The 20,896-nt window shown below is 52.2% G+C and overlaps 1 protein-coding gene across 10 annotated transcripts in view; it reads right to left on the bottom strand.

The window, feature by feature from the left end:
• Positions 1 to 16,497, bottom strand: part of DOT1L (DOT1 like histone lysine methyltransferase) — a 53,952-nt gene extending 37,455 nt beyond the window's left edge. For 3 of the 10 annotated variants that reach the window (XM_044947885.1, XM_044947883.1, XM_025293099.2), the window contains exons 1-2: positions 16,180 to 16,496; positions 6,070 to 6,113 (exon numbers count right to left, since the gene is read on the bottom strand). In XM_044947885.1, coding sequence (XP_044803820.1) covers positions 6,070 to 6,113; positions 16,180 to 16,260 — 125 coding nt within the window. In that variant the 5' untranslated portion in view covers positions 16,261 to 16,496. Of the gene's footprint in view, positions 1 to 6,069; positions 6,114 to 8,439; positions 9,507 to 16,179 lie in introns of those variants that run through there. The other 7 variants (XM_025293104.2, XM_025293105.2, XM_044947886.1 and 4 more) reach the window with 5 other exon arrangements.
• Positions 16,498 to 20,896: the final 4,399 nt, after the last annotated feature.

The raw sequence follows: 20,896 nt of genomic DNA on the forward strand, positions 1-20,896 counted from the left end.
AGGAACTAAAAAGCCTCTTGATGAAGGTGAAAGAGGAGAGTGAAAAAGTTGGCTTAAAACTCAACATTCAGAAAACGAAGATCATGCATCTGGTCCCATTACTTCATGGGAAATAGATGGGGAAACAGAGGAAACAGTGGCAGACTTTATTTTTGGGGGCTCCAAAATCACTGCAGATGGTGGCTGCAGCCATGAAATTAAAAGACGCTTACTCCTTGGAAGGAAAGTTATGACCAACCTAAATAGCATATTGAAAAGCAGAGATATTACTTTGCCAACGAAGGTCGGTCTAGTCAAGGCTATGGTTTTTCCAGTAGTCATGTATGGATGTGAGAGTTGGACTCTGAAGAAGGCTGAGCGCCGAAGAATTGATGCTTTTCAACTGTGGTGTTGGAGAAGACTCGTGAGAGTCCCTTGGACTGCAAGGAGATCCAACCAGTCCATTCTGAAAGAGATCAGCCCTGGGATTTCTTCGGAAGGAATGATGCTAAAGCTGAAACTCCAGTACTTTGGCCACCTCATGCGAAGAGTTGACTCATTGGAAAAGACTCCGATGCTGGGAGGGCTTGGGGGCAGGAGGAAAAGGGGACAACAGAGGATGAGATGGCTGGATGGCATCACCAACTCGACAGACGTGAGTCTGAGTGAACTCCGGGAGTTGGTGATGGACAGGGAGGCCTGGCGTGCTGCGATTCATGGGGTCGCAAAGAGTCGGACACAACTGAGTGACTGAACTGAACTGAACTGAAGCCTCAGCACAGCCAAATAAATAATACATATTTCTTTTAGAAAAGCACTGTTGCAAAATTCACACCGCCCTGATGTGAGATGTACTGTGAATCCACAGTAACCAAGAGTGTGACGGTGGGATCTCCCTGGTGGTCCAGTGGTTAGGACTTCACCTAGTGCAGGGGATGAAGAGTCTGATCCCTGATCAGGGAACTAAGATCCCACATGTCGCAGGGCAACTAAGTCCACATGCTGCAACAACAGGGCCCATGCACGGCCAACAGCAAAAAAGAATGAGTATGGTATTGGCAGAGAGGTGAACAGACAGATCAACCATACAGGACATGGAATCCAGAAATAAACTAAATTTTAACAAATGATTTTTGACCAAAGCACCAAGGCAAGGAATATTTCAATAAATAAGGCTGGAAGGATAGAATGTTGATCGCGAAAAAAGAATCTTGACCCCCATAAACACAAACCCACATTAGACACAAAGACTAATTCACAACTGATCTTAAAAGCTGGATGTAAAACCTAAAACCCCAGACCTTCCCCCCAAAAACGGGAGACTAACTGCCTTACTCTGCAGGTAAAGATTCCTGGCTATGACCCAGACAACTAACCGTCAAGGAATGAGTTGATAAGTTAAAAACTTCATCAAGATGCCATTAAAGTCGCGGTCAGCCATGCCTATCTCACTGGACACTCGCAGATGCAATATGCTAAGAATCCCTATAACTCAGTAAGAAGACAAACAACTTTATCTCTAAAAAGAAGCACAAACTCCTCTCCAGGGGAGGAGACCAGAGCTCTCTGGGGAAGCGGTCGACTCGGGCTGGGACACAGCAAACTCAAGATGGCTGTGGAGCATCTTGGGGCTCCAGATAGTGTGGCTGGCTGTGCTGGGAGCAGGCAGAGTCAAGTCAAGGGGCTGGGGCACAAATCCAGAGAGCCCCCCAGGCCAGCACAGGAACGACTGAGGAGCAAAAGCAGGTGCAGCAGAAGCGGGCTAGGACCCACAGGATGAAAGCAGTGCCTACAGGGGAACAGCCCTTCCTCCCAGAAAAGCTCCAGTGACTAATGGGGCAGGGGAAGAAAGCAAAACAGAACAGCCCTTCGAATGCCCTGGTAACTAGTTCTCAGCAGTGAGATTTACTTCTGGATCCTATCAGTTGCAAAAGTCCAAGAAGAAACAGGATCTCTGCACAGTCTCCAAGAATTTCCCCCACGATTTTTATTAATTAAAAACGGGAAAGCAGGAGCTTCCCTGGTGGCTCGGTGGTAAAGAATTCACCTGCCACTGCAGGAGACACAGGTTCGATCCCTGATCCAGAAAGCTCCCACATGTCACTGAGCAACTGAGCCCATGCGTCACAACTACTGAGCCTGTGCCTACAGACTAGGAGCCACAGCCACTGAAGCCCAAGAGTCCTACAGCCCATGCGCCGCAGTAAGAGAAGTCACCGCAATGAGGAGCTTGTCACTGCAACTGGAGAAGACCCCCCCACTCTCCACAACTAAAAAAGTCCTCACAGCAATGAAGACCCAGCAGACCCCAAAATTAACAAATAACTTTCAAAAACATGGGGAAAACGGTAACTTTACATGAAAGAAACCTGGAAGACAGCACCTCACCATGGCAAGGCACGCAGACGCCACAAGCCTCTTGCTGGGCTCAGAGCTCTTACCACGAACTCTTTTCTGCACCCATTCCATGCTATCTGGAAGCAGACCACACATGACATTTTCATCCATAAGTATTTCAGTATTAAACTGTAGAAGTTACGGCCTTTTTCTTTTTTTTTAATCTAACAATGATGCAACTGTTACACTTAGGGAAAACGCCACCAGGAATAGTAGAGCATGTTCTCAAACTCGTACTGGGCATCTGTGAGGAGCTACAGCTAACGTCTCCTCCACGGTGGAAGGCTAAAGCTAACACCCCTGCCCCAGAGCTGAGGGAAAGGATAGGAATGCAACCTCCCCCACTTTATCACAAAACAGCCTCAAAGGTCCCAGCCAATTCAATAATGCTAAGAAAAAGAAATAACAGGTGATACAATTATTTTTATTTCCACAGCAAGTCCCAGGAAATCTACAAAACTACTACTAAGATTGATGAATTGAACACAAGGTTCATGGTTAACGTACAAAAATCAATTGTATTTTACCCACAAGTAGCAGACAAAAAGAACATGAAATTTAACACACAATCCCACTTAACGGTAGTGAAGCATGAATGAGCTAGGAATAAATCAAATCTAACAAATGGTTGTCCAAGACCTCCATGCTGCAATGCCAGAGCGCTGCCAAGAGAAGAGCTGAAAGGCCTGAGCAAGTAGAGACACATACCATGTTCATGGACTGGAAAACTCAAGTGTGGTGGCAAATCTCTCAAAATGCCCTACAGATTCAATACAATTCCTAAATCAATTGTGCAAAGATCAACAGGCTGATTCGAAAATTTACATGGAAATGCAAAGGCGGTGGAATAACCAAAGCAACATTTAAAAAGAAGAATTAAAATGGAGGACTTCCTGTGATTCCAAAGCTTACCATAAAGCTGTGGTACTGCCCAAAGGACAGAGCCATGTGTCAGTGGCACTGAAAGAGATTCTAGAAACAAATCACTGCATACACTGTCAACTGATCTTTCACAAAGGTGATAAGGAAATTCCAGAGAGAGAGGACAGTTTCATCAACAAATGCTGCTGGAACTATGAGACGTCCACATGCAAAGCAATAAGCCTCAACCCATGCTCTGCACCTCATGTAAAAGTTTACTCAAAGTGGACAAAAAGATGTAAATGTAAAACTTAAACCATAAAACTTCCAGAAACCACAGAAAATCTTTGTGACCTCAAGATAGGCACACATATCTCAGCATGCAAAAAACGGCAAACAATAAAAAAAAAAAAAGTTGATAAATTAGACTTCTATCAAAATTTAAGATATTTGCTCTTTAAAAGACACTCTTATGAACGTGAAGAGACAAGCCACAGACTGAAAGAAAATATTCACAAAACACATACCTAATAAAGGATAAGCCAGAATGACAATGAATGCTCAAAATTCAATAATTAAAAAAAGTTTTTTTAAAAGTAGGCAAAAAATGATGAACATCATATTAAGAAAATTCTCATTAAAACCACAATGATACCACCACAGGCCTCAAACTGGACCAGCAGAAACAAGCCTGTTAACATGCCCTGCCAACGTGGGGGCCACAGGGCGGTCCTGCATGGCTGCCTGCAGCTTGGAGGGGGCGGCCTTCCTTCAAGCACAATCCAGCAGCCTCCTTCCCAAGTACTTACCCAGGGTGAAGGAAGACACGCCCACACAAAGACCTCCGTGGAGTGTTTACAACAGCTTTATTCACAATTGCCAAAAATCAGAAACCACCCAAACGTATCTGTCATCTAGTGAAAGGATGCACCAATGGTGCACTCCTCAGGAATAAGAAAGAAAAACTTCTGACACATTTTTAATAAATGTAAAATTCTAGAAAGTGCAAAGCAATCCACAGCAACAGAAAGCAGGCCGGGCTGCCCGGGGACAGGAGTGGAGGGAGGGGGCCGACAGGGGGCCCAGGCAAACAGGGGTGACTCCTCCTCACACAGGTACAAGGGGACACCCACACATCCACACTGGCCACCATGCTCGCTCCAAACAGGTGTCTCCCTCCTGTACTTCAGTCACACCTTGACTGTCCCGGTAAACACGCGGAAAAAGAGGAAAAGTGGATGGCCTTCCCACCTCTTTTCCCCACCCATGGCACTGGTACAGGTGAAACAAACGCTAGGCTGGGTGACGGGCCCGTGGGCTCGTCATACACACTGTCCATCTCTGAGCATGTCAGAAATCCTCCAGGATGAAAAGGTAAGAGAAGAAACAAAACAGGTGACTGCCATCTTTACCAATGAGAAAAAGCCATCTGTGGAGACAAGAGGGAAAGACTGAAGTAGCCTGTAGACTTGAGGATGGGGCGCGAGCCCCACCAGACCCAGAGAGGACCTGGGCCCGGAGGCTCCAGAGAACCTGTTCCAGCTGGCCAGCTGCACCCCGTCCTACCGCCCTGCACCACAGGGACACTCCCTCCCTGCAGCAAGCAGCAGGCAACCAGGCCAACCCGCCCCCAGAACTCACCTGGCCCAAGGGAGCAGGGAGGGGACCCAGGCTGGCCAACTAGGAGCCCCTCGCCTAACCACATGGCCTCACTTCCTAACTGACTGACACGTGTGGGTGCTTAGTCGCTGTCATGTCCGACCCTCTTGTGATCCCATGAACTATACAGCCCACCAAGCTCCTCTGTCCATGGGATATTTTTTCAGGCAAGAAACTGGAGTGGGGTGCCATTTCCTCCTCCAGGATATCTTCCTGACCAGGGATTGAACCCACGTTTCCCTCGTCTCCTGCACTGGCAGGTAAATTCTTTTACACTGAGCCACCTGGGAAGTCCCTCCTAACTGTCAGCCTTCTTTAAAAATAAACTAAACTAAGCCGATCGTAGCACTACTCCACCAACCAACTGGTTTGTGGATTACACCATTAAAAGAGTAGATCCCACATTCTCAGCACCACCCCAGTCAGGCCCACCCTGTGAGATGCACACGAGACTTCACTCAGTCTCCCGGACACTCCTGCACAGAGGCCTGGCTCGGCCCCCAGAATGAAGCAGAGGAGCTCAGGAGGCTGAGCCGCTCGGCCGCCGGGGCAGGATGAGGCCTCCTTCACAGGGCACTGCCAGCCTGGCCACCGCAGATTTGAGAGGATATAACGGCATGAGGGAGGTGCCAGAGCCAGGAGAGTGGTCTCAGAACGCTGAGCCTTGGTCACTCCGGAGGCCATCGCAAACCCTCAGGTCCAGTGTGAGGAGGACACCCACCAGAAATACCGCAGGGGCCTTCCTCCTGGAGCCCCCCAGGCCAGCCTGTCGGGCACCTGCCATCCACAAGGGGTGGGCTCACGTGGGGAGGAGTTGCCCGAACCCAACCCCCCATGACAGGAGAGGAAAGTAGGTGATGAGGGGAAGGGGAGGGGGCCTGTGAGGAACTGCCACTGGGGGTTCCACCCCTGCCCACAGGAAGCTCACAAAGCACCAGGCGCTGTGCTGGGTCACACTCAGGCACCTGACCCCTGACCCCAGTCACAGTTTCCCCGGGTTCTCCATGGTAACGACGCTGAGGTGGACCTGGATGGAGGAACAGGGAGGCTGACATGTGGGGGTTGAAAGCAAGGGCCAGGAGCCTGGAGTGAAAGTCAGAGTGCACGGCTAGGCACCGGGGGCCCACCTGAGGCCCCATCCCCAGGCCCCACCCCAGCAGGTGCCACACTCACCTGATGGTCTCGATGATTTCATGAGCAGCATCGTGGTGTTTGTCCTGAAAGACAATGGGACAGGGTTTAGAGCCGTCCCTCCAGCCTCGGTGACGGTGGCAACCAGAGGAGGCAGGCGCTCTAGCCCCCAGGCCTTCCCACCTCGTTTCCCCACCCATGGCACTGGGGTCCCTGACACAAGGGGTACGCCGGCCTTGGGGGCACCCAGCAGGCAGCAGAGAAGGGAAGGGGCTGGGCCGGAGTCTAACTTCCAACCCGCCTTCCACAAGGCTCTCCTGGGCACTCTTGTAGCCGGGCAGCCGCAGGCCTGGCTCCGAGTCCCTGACCCTCTGCAGGCCTCGGCTTCTGTCTGTAAAATGGGAAACGAGGATCCTGTCACTACCGGGAGTGGGTGAGCAGCTATCATCCTGCCCAGTCACAGCAGTGCCCTCCCAGCCGCTCTTCCCAGCGGGCACATCACAGGTCGCTCTGGCCTCTCCCTGCAGTCTTGGCGACCAGCGAACTGGAGACCTCACAGAAATCAAGGCAGGACTTCCTGTGGTTAAGACTCCAGGCTTCCAATGCAAGGGGCGTGGGTTCAATCCCTGGTCAGGGAACCAAGATGCTACATGCTGTGCAGTGTGGCCAAAAAATACAAGTGAAGGTGTGTGCATGGATGTCTGTAACTCGAGGCCACACTTTCACTCCAACCTTGGTGAAGAGGGCCGCGAAGACCACAGGCTGAAACCGGAAGTGAGGTAAGAGACCCAGAGCCACCAGCCCTGCCTGGGACAGCAACTGCCCTTCTCAGCCCAGACCACCGTTTCCTGGCTTCATGACGGACAAAGCCACGAGGGCAGGTCTCAGGGCAGGGCCCCACCCAACTCAACACTCTAGAGCCACTTTCACGGCCCTAACCTCATCGGTGTTTAACAGCAGCTCTACTGAGGTATAACTCACACAGAACAGACCCCGCTTCCGAGTGTGCAATGTGGTGGAGTCACTACACTCAGGGTTGTGCAACCAGCATCTGTCTAGTTCCAGAACATTCCATCACCCCATCAGCAGACAGGCCTCCCCCTAGCCCCTGAAAACACTAATCCACTCTGTGTCTCTATGCACTTGCCTGTTCTGGACGTTTGTAAATAGTTAATTGCAATATGTGACCTTTTGTCCAAAGTCTTAGTTTTTAAGGCAAAGGACAAAATCAACCTTCTATCATGAATATCCTCCAACTTAGCAAGAATGAAGCAGTAAACATTCACTGAACTCTTCACTTAGACAAGGCGGGCAGGAAGTGGAGTGCGTGCACTCCAACACTGGACAGCCCCACAGACCAGCGGCTTCTGGCATGGGGTGCCCAAGCCCTGGCATCACCGCCGCTGACCCAGCACCTTGGGGAGGAACCACAGGTGGGAGCGGCAGGCCCCAGCACCTCACGGCAAACGTCAGAACGGTGGAGGCAGCTGGTAGCTCCCCAAAAGGTGAAAAAGGCCCCACCTGACACAGCAATTCCTCTCTGGGTGTCTGCCCAAAAGAAGTGAGCACATACAACCACAGCCCCAAACTGGAAATCACCCACACAACCACCAACAGGTGAATGAATAAACAAACGTGTCCCTCCATTCACGGGAGCATCACTCGGCCTCAAAAAGAAGCCCTGACACGCTGCCACGTGGACGGACCCTGAGGACACAACGCTCAGTGAGAGAAGCAGACACAGAGGGACATACAGGGTGTGATTCCACTGATGGGAAACGTGCAGAGCAGGCCGATCCACAGACACAGAGAGTGGGTTCCTGGCTGTCAGAGGCTGGGGCAGGAGGATGGGGGGAATGTTGATGGAGATGGGGACTCTCCCTGGGGTGATGGAAGGTTCTAAAATTAGTAGCAGTGATGACTGCACCCAGTGCACAAACCAGGGAACAGCATGCTCAGGGCAGATGAGTTGCATGGTGCGGGAACTACACCTCAATAATGCCATTAACAGGGAATTCCTTGGCGGTGTCTACACTCTCACTGCTGAGGGCCCAGGTTCAATCCCTGATTGGGGAGCTAAGATCCCCCAAGTCACATGAGGTGGCAAAAACAAACTAATAACAACAAAATGCCTGGGAGTAGATGTGATATACTGTTAAAAACACCCCCAAGCTCAGCAGGAAAATCCTGAGTCTCTGGGATGCTCACAGGTCAACAACATCCAGGAAGTCAAGTCCCCACAGCCCTGGCAGGCATCCCCGGGCCCCTACAGCACAGACAGCAGAGACGCCGCCACGCTGTCCTGAAGGGTCCACTCAGAGACAAGCTCATACGGACAGCGCACAGGGCCATGGGACAGCCACAGAATGGAGAGGATGGTCTGGGCCTCTCCACCAATGCTGAGACACTTACTCTGAGGGGAATTCGCCCCGTGGACTGGGGAGTCTCAGGCAGCATGCGGGGGAGCCACGATTCTGGCCCTATCAGCATCTGGATGAAGCATCTACAGCAGCCTCCTGTGGGTACCTGACCAGATTCCCTGGCCTGCCAGCCCTCAGTTCCTGCCCTCAGACACCATGAGCGGTCACCAGTGTATGTTGTTCAAGTCGCTTAATTTCAGGCTGTTTTGTTACACACCACAGATAACCGATACACGGCCTGAGTTTAGGCTGATATGCAGGAAGCACAGCCTGCAAGAACAAGTCTGAGAGCCAGAGGAAGATGTAGTAGTAACCAGAAACATTTGATTCCAGTCATCACCGTGAGATTACAAAACAAGGAGTACCATGAAAGGCCCCATGAATGCCCGTGTGCAAGAGCCCACGCCATGTGGCAGGAGTGTGCTCAGCTGTGGACCGCGCTCCGTCTCTGGGCCCCCAGGCAGCCAGGACATGTCCAGGACCCCTCCTCCTGCAGGGCCTGCAGGGGCCCCTGGGAAGACACGGGGCCTGGAGCGTGGTCTCATCTGAGATGAGGTGTACTCAAGCTGTCCCAAGCTCTAACACCAGAAAGAGAGGAGGGAATGGTTGACAACATGCCTCCTCAGACTTCGCGATGCTGCTGCAGGGCCTGTCCAGCTTCCCGCAGCTGCCCTGACCACCTGAATGACTCGGAAGCTCTCACAACCTCTCCCCTCTGGACGCTTCTCACGCTCCACAGGTCTTCAGATCAGAGTAGCGCCAGTGGGGGTCCACATGGAGGGGCTGTCAGGGAGGGACTCTGGGGTGATGGGAGACGAAGATGACCAAAAGCTCAGCACCAGAACTCTCCTCACCTGAAGCCAAGGCCAAGGCCGTGATGGGAAAGGAGGGCAAGGGTCAGGAAGGACAGGAGGCCCTTCCAGGGGCCCAGTCAGCAGAAGGACTCACCCAGGATCCCTGAGCAACCAGTGGCTGCATGGCTGCCAGCCTGAGGTCTGGAAAGTCCAGGCAAGCCTCCCCTTGAGCACTGCAGCTCTGAGTGCTCCAGCACCGTCCCACCCCCAGCAGGGGTCACTGTCAATGCCCCACCAGGCTACCTGGTGCCAGCCACCCCAGGACCAAGGCCAAAGGAGTGCCTCTCCAGGGGCCTCAAGACCCACGACTTGTCCCTCCACACACAGGAGCATCACTTGGCCCTGCAAAAGGGAGAAGCGCTGACACTCGCTACCACGTGGACGGACCCTGAGAACACGACGCTCAGTGAGAGGCAGACACAGGAGGACACACAGGGTGTGACTCCACTGACGGGAAACGTGCAGAGCAGGCCGATCCGCAGACACGGAGAGTGGGTTCCTGGTGGTCAGGGGCTGGGGGGGGGATGCAGGTCCTTTGAGGGGATGAAATGTTCTGGAATTAGATATGATGGTTGCACAGCTCTGTGAACACAGTAACACAGTACAGTAAAACCCGTTAAATTGTACACCTGCGGTAGGTGAGCTGTGTGGTACAAATGTTATCTGGACAAAATAAAAGTAAAAAAGTATTAGTTGCTCAGTTGTGTCTGACTTTTTGCAACCCCATGGACTGTAGCCCCTCAGGCTCCTCTGTCCACGGGATTCTCCAGGCAAAAATACTGGAGTGGGTTGCCATTTCCTCCTCCAGGGGATCTTCCCAACCATACATAAAGGAGATTTCATTAATGTGCATTAGAGGATACCCCAGGTTAACCTGTAACTGTCTCTTGAGCCTTTAAATTCTATACCAGTTCTACACCTCCTGTTGGCCAATTGTTTGTTTCTTTATCTAGGTTTTAAGGTGAATGACCTGGGGCTATTTGTTTCCATCAACCTGACTGAATCTAAAGGCGCAGTTGAAATGTCTATTTTTCTTGCTATTCTCAGAAGAAATTGCTGCAAATCTACTCTATGATTCTCATTCTGTTCAGCTTACAATACTGATAGCTTATTATCTTTTGCAACCTATGTCTTATAATAAAGCAGTGCTGAAAAATTAAATAGAAAGTTCAGTTGCCATATAAGCTATGAAAATGATTTGCTGGTGGTGAGTTTTAAGCTTGATTCTAAATAAATTTACTAAGAAGGGCACTTCAAATTTTGCTCTTTAAGGTATCCTGAAATTATAGGCTCACTCTCCTTAAAATTTCAAAAAGCATAGAGCTTAGGACAAAGCTGTTATTAAAAAACTCAAAAACCACAAGACCCGGCAAGGCCCCTCCTTCCATGTCCTGCTTCTTCACCTGGCTGCACCCAGACCAGGTGTGGGCCCAGCCCTGGCCAGGTGGGAGTCTGGCTCAGTCCCAGGGCGAGCCCAGAGCAGACCACGGGGAGCCGCTCACAGACCAGGGAAAACATAATCCACTGTGAACAGGTCCAGCACCGCCATGCAAAGGGGAAATCCTTCTGAGGCGTCCCATCCCAAGCCCCCCGACCCTTGCTGTCCCTGAGGAGCAAAGCAGCAGCAGTTCCAGAGGTAGTATTCCTCTACCAGGGGCCACCCATCCCCCTGCATAACGCTAATGCACCTTCCGTGCCTCAGCCACGGACCCCACAACTAACTCAGGGGATTCAAACTGAAGCCCATCAGAGACGTTTTTCCATCCAAGGTCACACACGATGATGCTGGAGCCTCGGACCTCCCCACCCAGCTCACGGGGCCATGCCTTGGCTGGAAGAAGGCCCTGTCCAACACAGGGGTGCCAAGGAACACTGCCCCTGGGCTAATCACCCCTGGGCTAGACACTGAGACAGTGACCATGGGTGGAGAAAGAGTCAGGGAAGAAAAGAGAAATGCTGGTGGGGAGGGGAGGTCAGGCAGGTGGGCAGCGAGGGAGGCTGCGGAGGACACGGACAGACTTAGGCCTCTCTGAACATTTTCGGGACCACCGCAGGTGCCGGGAGCAGGAGACCTGGCGGTGGGAAGGGCAGGACAGCTTGAAGAGACAGAGAAGGAGCCAAAGAGGCTCCCAGGCACAGCCCTGAGCAAGAGAACGGGATAGACTGTTATTCCCCCGGCGGAGAGACAGGTGCGCAAACTGGGGAGAGCACCAGGACTGAGAAGAGGAAGAGAGAAAGAGGGCCAAGAGGGGTCTCTCAGGAGACAAGCACAGAGCCCAGGACCCAGGTACCCGCAGACACGGCCGGTCACACCCTGCAGGGACCCCAGAACACTGCATCCTGATGAACCAAGGCCAATGAAACAATTACATCGTTGTGCAGCTTCGAAAGATGTCATCATCAGGAGAAACTGAGAGAAGAGAACATGGGGTGCCTCTGTCTCGTTTCTTACAACTGTACAAGAATCTATGATTATCTCAAAACAAAAAGTTTAAGAAAAAAGGACAGGGCTCCCAGAGGAAGACTGGGGCAGGTGGCCCACAGCTCCGCCACCTCCTCCCTAGTGAACACCCCAGGTTCCAGGGCTGCTGGCTCCTTCCACCAGGAACAGAGTACTCAGCCTGCCTACTCCAGGACACCTGGATGTCAGGGACCAGGGTACAGAAGCTGAGAGCCACATGCGGGGTACCAGGCTTTTCCAATGATGCCTTCCTCTCTAAAGTGGTCACCTCGCCCACAGAGAGCCGTCAGAGGGTTAACCTGACTTCCACCTGAGCTCGGATTAGTCAGCACTCACTCACGCACACAGAGGTCAGAGCAGAAAATATTTTCTGAGTCATAGGGAGGGATGGCTCAGCCAGCCGCCCACCTCAGCTACTACTCACAGCCCAGTCTGGGGCATGACGGCTCAGCATTCATCAGAGACTCGTGCGCTCGAGGAGGCAGGCAGGGACAGTCACACCGAGGCTGCTCCACACCCACAGCCTCTGTGAGTCACCGAGGGGAAGGAGTACTGCCCGCCCTCGCAACCTCCGGCCCAGCCACCAGGCACCTGCTCCCTCCTGAGCTGAGACCCAGTTTTCTACCAAGACAAGGGCCATCCTGCTTTAGCAACGCTGCCATAAGCTGCGAGTGGACATCTGGGAACTCTGTGACAAAAGGAACAAAACTCGCCCTGCACCACGCCCTCTTATTTGTCAACTTACAAAAACCCATTTTGGAGGCTGGACATTTCCGTGTGTGGAAGATTGTGGCTGTTTGCACTTCCTCCTGTGGGTGCCCCTCTTCGGAGAAGCCACTCACCCTCCTCCCTCAGCCCCACCCTCCAGGACCTCATCCCCAGGGCACACCTCCATTGTACCTCTGTGTTTATAGACCGCCCACCGACCCTCGTTCATAAGTTTCCTGAGAGCAAGAACACTGTGTACTGTGCTCCACTGCCCCGGAACACTGGAGATACCCAGAAGGTGCTGGGATGAATGAATGAATCAATGAACAAGCAAGCTCAGTTATTTCGAATGTGTGGTCACATGAGTAATCTGACCTTTGGAAAGGCTATGCTCCTGGAAGTGACCCATTTTCTTAATGTACTCATCATCGAGTCATCACAAAATATGTACTCTTATAATAAAGTTCTGCCCCCTCACTTCCTGTGAGAAAGCAAAATCTCCCAGTGGGGACACGGGAGGGGAGCAGACGTCACCGCACTGCTTTAGGAAGGTTGCAGCTTGCTGACCATGGCACACCCCCCTCCCCCCACTGCCTGGTCTTGGGACTGCCACCCCAGGAATGGCTGCTGACCTCAGATGGAGTGCCCAGCCAGGCAGGCAGCACACCCTGAACCCTGCCAAGTGAGGTCCTACCAGCAAGCGAAAGACGCTCTCTAGTTCAGACCCATCCACCACTGGAAAGCCAGCTCCCACTGGGACCTGGACACACACGATGTCTTACTGACAAAGGTTACAGACCTCTGTATATTGTCACCCTGCTTATTTAACTTATATTCAGAGTACATCATGAGAAACGCTGGGCTGGATGAAGCACAAGCTGGAATCAAGATTGCTGGGAGAAATATCAATAACCTCAGATATGCAGATGACACCACTCTTATGGCAGAAAGTGAAGACGACCTTGATGAAACAAAGTGAAGAGCCTCTTGATGAAAGTAAAAGAGGAGAGTGAAAAAGTTGGCTTAAAGCTTAACATTCAGAAAACTAAGATCATGGCATCTGGTCCCATCACTTCATGGCAAGTAGATGGAGAGACAGTGGCAGACTTTATTTTTGGGGGCTCCAAAATCACTGCAGATGGTGACCGCAGCCATGAAATTAAAAGACGCTTACTCATTGGAAGGAAAGTTATGACCAACCTAGATAGCATATTGAAAAGCAGAGACATTACTTTGCCAACAAAAGTCCGTCTAGTCAAGGCTATGGTTTTTCCAGTAGTCATGTATGGATGTGAGAGTTGGACTTTATTATAAAGAGAGCTGAGTGCTGAAAAATTGATGCTTTTGAATTGTGGTGTTGGAAAAGACTCTTGAGAGTCCCTTGAATGACAAGGAGATCCAACCAGTCCATCCTAAAGGAAATCAGTCCTGAATATTCGTTGGAAGGACTGATGTTGAAGCTGAAACTCCAATACTTTGGCCACCTGATTCGAAGAGCTGACTCATTTGAAATGACCCTGATGCTGGGAAAGATTAAGGGCAGGAGGAAATGGGGACGACAGAGGATGAGATGGTTGGATGGCATCACCAACTCAATGGACATGAGTTTGAGTAAATTCCGGGAGTTGGCGATGGACAGGGAAGCCTGGCATGCTGCATTCCATGGGGTCGCAAAGAGTCGGACATGACTAAGAGACTGAACTGAACCGAACAGACTTCTGAAAATAAGATGGTGATGGCAACAACGGGAACATCTCCAGATGAACCTTCATCTTAGTTTCAGATGCTTCGGTGCTGGGTCACAGTGGATTTCTAGATTCTCCTGATACTCAAAATACCAATTTTGGAAAAATACCAATTTCCAAGATGCAAGAATGCTCTTAAACAGACATTCAGCACAGACCCCAGTCTGACTCCCAGAGTGTTCTCCCAAGTGAGGTGAAAATCCAAGTTCACCTGCCCTGGGCTGTTTAGCAGCTCTATTCCTGATCCTCTCAAAACTGCATAGCAAGGAAAAGGAGTGACTTCTCACACCCTCAACAACGGGCATGAATCTCACATACATTTTGCTGAGCCAAAGTAGCCCAAATCAAAAAGCTACACATTGTTGACTCCATTTACTTTACTTCCCAGAAAATCCAAAACCTTAGGGACCGAGATGAGACTGGTGGCCAGGAAGCGAGAGGCGAGTTGATGCCAAAGGGCAGCAGATGGTTTGATGGGATTGTTCTGCTGCCTGACTGCAATGATCTGTCAAATACTCTAGAACTGTGAGCTGCAAGTGAACCACACTTCATGTCTACTGAGGATAAACAAATTACATTTTGAAAAATGTACCGGCCAACGTACTGGTACAGGACGAGTGCAGTAACCGGGGCAGAGAGGGAGGCAGGTGGATCAACTGGAGTTTTGAAGGTTCTCCCCACTTTCAGTTTCCGTCCCCTGGGTCGTCTCCCCGCCGTGACCATTGCTCAGGCCGCCCGCCAGGGCGACACAGAGCTACCCAACCGGAAAAGCCAGAGCCCGGGCTCAGCCGCGCCTCCGGGCGCAGGAAGCGCAAAAATAGAAAGCGCCGGTGCGCTCGGCGGGCTGGAAAGCCTCCGACCTCGGAGAACCGCGGAGCACCAGGGCCAGGAGCCAACGTCGGCTCCCGGGCGGTCCCAGCGTCCCGACCCCGCCCCTGGCTGCGACAGTTTCCAAAAACTGACACACACGGAGCCCGCGCGAGGGGCGGGGCGCGCGGGCTTCCCCGCCGGGTCCCGTGGAGGCCGGTCCCCCCGCAAGCCAAGCGCGCGAAAGGGCGCCCCAAAGGCGCCCGCCCACCGCGCCCGCTGGGCTTTCCCTCCCGAAGGCGCGCTGCCCAGCCCGAGCGCGGTCGCTGGGACACGGACACGCGCACCCACGCCGCCACCGGGGACAGGAGCCGGGGCGCCCACCCCGCGCCCTGCATATCTGGAATCACCCGGACGCCTGTGTAAATTTCCGTTCGGCTTGTCATTTCCAAAGGCCACACAAGATCACGGAACAGGACGCCTCCTTACCAAGGGTCCGGCCAGCCCACCCACTCAAATTAGGAACAGGACGCCTCCTTACCAAGGGTCCGGCCAGCCCACCCACTCAAATTAGAGAACATGACGCGTCCTTGCCAAGGGTCCGGCCAGCCCACCCACTCAAGATCCGGGAACAGGACGCTTCCTTTCCAAAGCTCTAGCCAGTCCTGCCACTCAAAATTAGACAAATGCCTAATTTACAAAATTAACAACTGGAAAGAAGAAGGAGGAAAGAGTGTCCTCAAAAATAAAAAAGCTGAGCGCGATGACAGCGCCAAGAATAAACTACCAGCAAAGACAAACCCTACACGTCAAATCATCAAGTACGGAAAGGCAAGCCCGCCGGCCGTCCAGGCCCGGGGAACGAGGGTCTCCAGCCCCGCAGGACCAACGGCAGCCCGGCTCGGGCGCCCCTCGGAGGCTCAGGGTCTCCGCGGCCCAGTCTGCGCCCTCAGCCGGCCCCGGTTCCCCGCTGCCCACCCTGCGCGCGGGGCTTGGAAACGGCCGCCGGGAATCCGGCGGGGCGGGAATGGGGGGTCCCAGTGAAGGCTGGGGGCTCGAGTCGCTCCGTTTCTCGGTGGGCCCCCACCAAACGAGCGGGGAGTAGGGGGCGGGGGTCTGGGGAGAGGGGGTTGGGGGAAGAGCGGGGCGGCACTCACGTAGACCGGCAGCGGCCACGGGTAGACGGCGGGCTCGGCCCCCACGGGCGACTTGAGCCTTAGCTCCAGCTTCTCCCCCATGTCGGCGCGCGCGGCCGCCGCACCATGCTAGTCGGGCGGTTGGGGGAGGGGCGGGGCCCCGCCGGCGGGGGCGGGGCGGACGGCAGGAGGAGGGCGGGCGGGAGGCTGAGGGGAGGGGGCCTGGCTTGGGCCTCAGCCGCCGCCACCGCGCTCCCGTCCAGCCCCCGGCTCCCTCTTTGTGGTCACAGGCCCGGGGCCTCCAGCGCCGCCGCCATCTTGGGCCGGCGTGAGACGAGCACAATGAGCCGGGGGCCGGGCTGAACCACTCGCGGCTCGCGCGCGGGGGGGCCTGGCGCGAGGAGGCGGTGCGCTGCTGCTGCCCCGCCCGCCGCGCCTCGCGCGCCCCCCCTCGCCGGCCCGCCCCGTGGGCTCTCCCGCTCCCACGCACGCACGCACGCACGCACGCACGTCCTCGGCTGCCCTCGGCTGCCCCCACCAGCCCCAAGCGGGAACCCGGGGAGACCCCGCAAGGCCTGGGATGGAGGGTTCGAAACCCGCTCTTGGCGGACAGGAACACCCTCCCTTCCCCCATAATAAAAGTATAATTTCTCATTAAAGGTGACCGGTAGAGTCCCGGCTTCGGTCACAAGAATGCCATATATTTAGCCTATTGTTGTTGTTCAGTCGATAAATTGTATCCAATTTTTGTGACCCCATGGACTGCAGCATGCCAGGTTCCTGTATACTCCAATAGCCCCCCAAATTTGCTCAAATTTATGTCAGTGAATTGAGTCAGTGCTGATATCTAACTGTCTCATCCTCTGCCACCCCCTTCTCTTTTGCCCTCAATCTTTCCCAGCGTCAGGGTCTTTTCCAGTGAGTGCGCTTTTCCCGTCAGGTAGCCAAGAATTAGAGCTTCACCTTCAGCATCAGTCCTTCCAATGAATATTCAGGGTTGATTTCCTTTAGGATTGACTGGTTTGATGTCTTTGCAGTCTGGAGGGACTCTCAAGAGTCTTCAGCACCATAGTTCAAAAGCATCAATTCTTTGGTGCTTGGCCTTCTTTATGGTCCAAATCTCACATCCACACATGACTACTGAAAAAACATAGCTTTGACTATATGGACCTTTGTTGGCAAAGTGATGTCTCTGTTTCTTAATATGCTGTCTAGGTTTGTCATAGTTTCCTTCCAAGGAGCAAGGATCTTTTAATTTCGTGGCTGCAGTCACCATCCGCAGTGATTTTGTGTGTGTGTGTGCTCAGTCATGTCCAACTCTTTGCGACTCCATGAACAGAGCCCACCAGACTCCTCTGTCCATGGGATTTCCCAGCGAGAATACTGGAGTGGGTTTCATTTCCTTCTCCAGGGGATCTTCTCAGCTCTGTGATCAAACAGCATCTCCTGTGTCTCCTGCCCTGGCAGGTGGATCCTTTACCACTGAGCCACCTGGGAAGCCTACCGTGATTTTGCAGCCCGAGAAAATGAAATTTGTCACTGCTTCCATTTTTTCCCCATTTATTTGCCATTAAGTGGTGGGGCTGGATACTGTGATCTTAGTTTTCTGAATGTTGAGTTTCAAGTCAACTTTTTAATTCTCCTCTTTCACCCTCACTAAGAGGCTCTTTAGTTCCTCATTTTCTGCTATTTGAGTGGTATCATCTGCATATCTGAGGTTGTTGATATTTCTCCCAGCAATCTTGATTCCATCTTGTGATTCATCCAGCCCAGCATTTCACATGATGTACTCTGTATAGACCAGAGGAGGGCCTGGCAACCCACTCCAGTGTTCTTGCCTGGAGAATCCCCATGGACAGAGGAGCCTGGTGGGCTACAGTCCATGGGGCGACAGAGTTGAACACAGCTGAAGGTACTTCGCGTGTATGCACACTGCATAGAAGTTAAATAAGCAAGGTGACAATATACAGCCTTGTCATACTGTATATATGTACAGGTGTGTATATATGTTATATATCTGTATATGTATATGTTGTATAGGTATTGTATGTATATATGTGTATATACTATGTATATGGCTTCCACCTGGCAGGCTGCAGTCCATTGGATCACAGAGTCGGGCACGATTGAGCAACCATGCATACATACTGGTGGCTCAGTGGTAAAAAAAAAAAAATCTGCCTGCCATCAGGAGACAAGGGTTCAATCCCTGGGTGGGAAAGATTCCCTAGAGAAAGAAATTTCTCAGTTCTTTCCTGGGAAATCCCATGGATGGAAGAGCCTGGCAGGCTACAGTCCTTGGGGTTGCAAAAGAGTTGGACATGACTTAGCAACTAAACAACATGTGTGCATATACATATATATATATATGTAGTATATATATGCTGCTGCTAAGTCACTTCAGTCTTGTCCGACTCTGTGCGACCCCATAGATGGCAGCCCACCAGGCTCCCCTATCCCTGGGATTCTCCAGGCAAGAACACTGGAGTGGGTTGCCATTTCCTTCTCCAATGCAGGAAAGTGAAAAGTGAAAGGGAAGTCACTCCGTCGTGTCTGACTCTTCGCGACCCCATGGACCAAAGGCTACCAGGCTCCTCCGTCCATGGGATTTTCCAGGCAAGAGTACTGGAGTGGGTTGCCATAGTATATATATACACACCTATATATCTTTGTATGTGTGGATGCATACACATGGAGAGGAGAAGGGGATGACAGAAGATGAGATGGTTGGATGGCATCACTGACTCAACGGACATGAGTTTGAGCAAACTCAGGGAGATAGTGAAGGACAGTGAATCCTGGCATGCTGCAGTTCATAGAGTTGCAAAGAGTCAGACGTGACTTAGTGACTGAACAACAGCAAATTGTATATATTTTATGTATGTATGTGTGTTTATATACTGCATATATACAAACTATATTTTATATGTATGTATTTATGTGCGTTACATTGTACATATTGTAGATGTATAAGTGTGTATACATACTGCATATGTGTACACACCTGTATATTTTTGTATGCATGTATATATGTATGTGGGGGCTTCCCTGGTGGCTCAGATGGTAAAGAATCTGTCTCCAATGCAGGAGACCTGAGTTCAATCCCTGGCTCGGAAAGATCCTCTGGAGAAGGGAATGGCTACCCATTCAAGTATTCTTGCCCGGAGAATCCCATAGCCAGAGAAGCCTGGCAGGCTGCACTCCATGGAGTCACAAAGAGTTGGACACAACTGAGCGACTTAACACAATATATGTATGTTATGTGCATGTATATACACACCCGATGGATTCTGTTTGTCTGGAGAACCCTCACTGACACAGACCCTTATGACAGTTGAGCACCTCCTCTGTGCCAGCCAGGAAGCCGAATGCTTATGCTTTCAGTGTGTGCCTTTAGTGTTACAAGTCCCAGGTGAGGTGTTTTGGGGTCAGAGAAGTTCACAGGGTGCTGGCAGAGGGGCTGGCTGGAGCCCACATGGAGTTCTGACTGTCCTAACAGCAGTAGAGCCCCACAGTCCCGCACCCCTGGGTGCTGCTCACAAAGACATGGAGGGAGAGACAGGATCTGCAGGAAAGTCTAAGGAAGGTCCCTCTGGAGCCCCAGATGGAGGCTGGATCCCCAAGGGTGTTCTTGGTCAGGACTCTGGGTGGGTGGGGTTACACAGAGTCACTCACTTGAAAAAGTACCCATTCTGCCCTTGTCTGTGTCTATCCTCCAAAATCTTTTAAAAATGGATGCCCTGGTTGCTGGGAACACACCCACCAAAGTTGTGTGTCTGTGTTGTAAGGGGACCCAGCAGGACTCAGAAACAGATGAGCCCCCCACTCACAGGGCTGGAGAACTTGAGCTAAGGATGGCCAGCAAGGTCTTGGAGAGAAGGGTCCCTGCTCTGGGCACCCTTTTCCCAGCCCAAGATGCCCAGAGCCACCACCTTACCCACACCACAGAGTAGAGCCAGTCACCGTGGCTCCCAGGCTCCCTGCACTAGGAGCTATTTTAAGCTTGCATCCCACAGGACATAGCTAGAGAAAGCTGCTGTCTGCAGAAAATCTGTGTCTCCCTGCTCCCTTGCCTCTCGGCTTCTTCCCCTTCCCCCTTAGCTGTCACCAACCGCATTTCTGCAGAGACCCCCAGGATCCTCTGAGACCCTGATACAGGCATCAGCCACAGGATAGCCCACAGACAGCTGAAAACCCTAGCCCCCCCTCCCTGTGCCCACCCCCACCATCTGACAGATGTCAAAGCAAGCCCTAGTCAGGTGTGACTTTGGGCCCAGGGATATTGGCACATGCTGTCAGCATGCCACTTTCTTCCTTAGACTCTTCCCTCCCTCCTGTGTTACTGTCACTTCCTCCAGAACCTTCTCAGACTCTCCTACACGAGGCTGGGCTCAGGGTGTACCCTCACCTACCCTTTGTTGCTGTTCAGTCTCTAAGTCATATCTGACTCTTTGCTACCCCATGGACTGCAGCTTGCCAGGCTTCCCTTTCCTTCACTATCTCCCTGAGTTTGCTCAAACTCATGTCCATTGAGTCAGTGATGCCATCCAATCATCTTGTTGCAGGAAGGGGGACCCCTTCCAGGGCCTGAAACTGGGTTCTTGTCTAACACTCGGAAATGAATTGTCCGAGGAGACACATGTGCTGACAAAGGAAGAGATTTTATTGGGAAACGGCACCCGGGTGGAGAGCAGTAGGGTAAGGGAACCCAGGAGAACTGCTCTGCCGCGTGGCTCGC

Source organism: Bubalus bubalis, chromosome 9 (assembly GCF_019923935.1).
Source record: "Bubalus bubalis isolate 160015118507 breed Murrah chromosome 9, NDDB_SH_1, whole genome shotgun sequence".
NCBI lineage: Eukaryota > Metazoa > Chordata > Mammalia > Artiodactyla > Bovidae > Bubalus > Bubalus bubalis.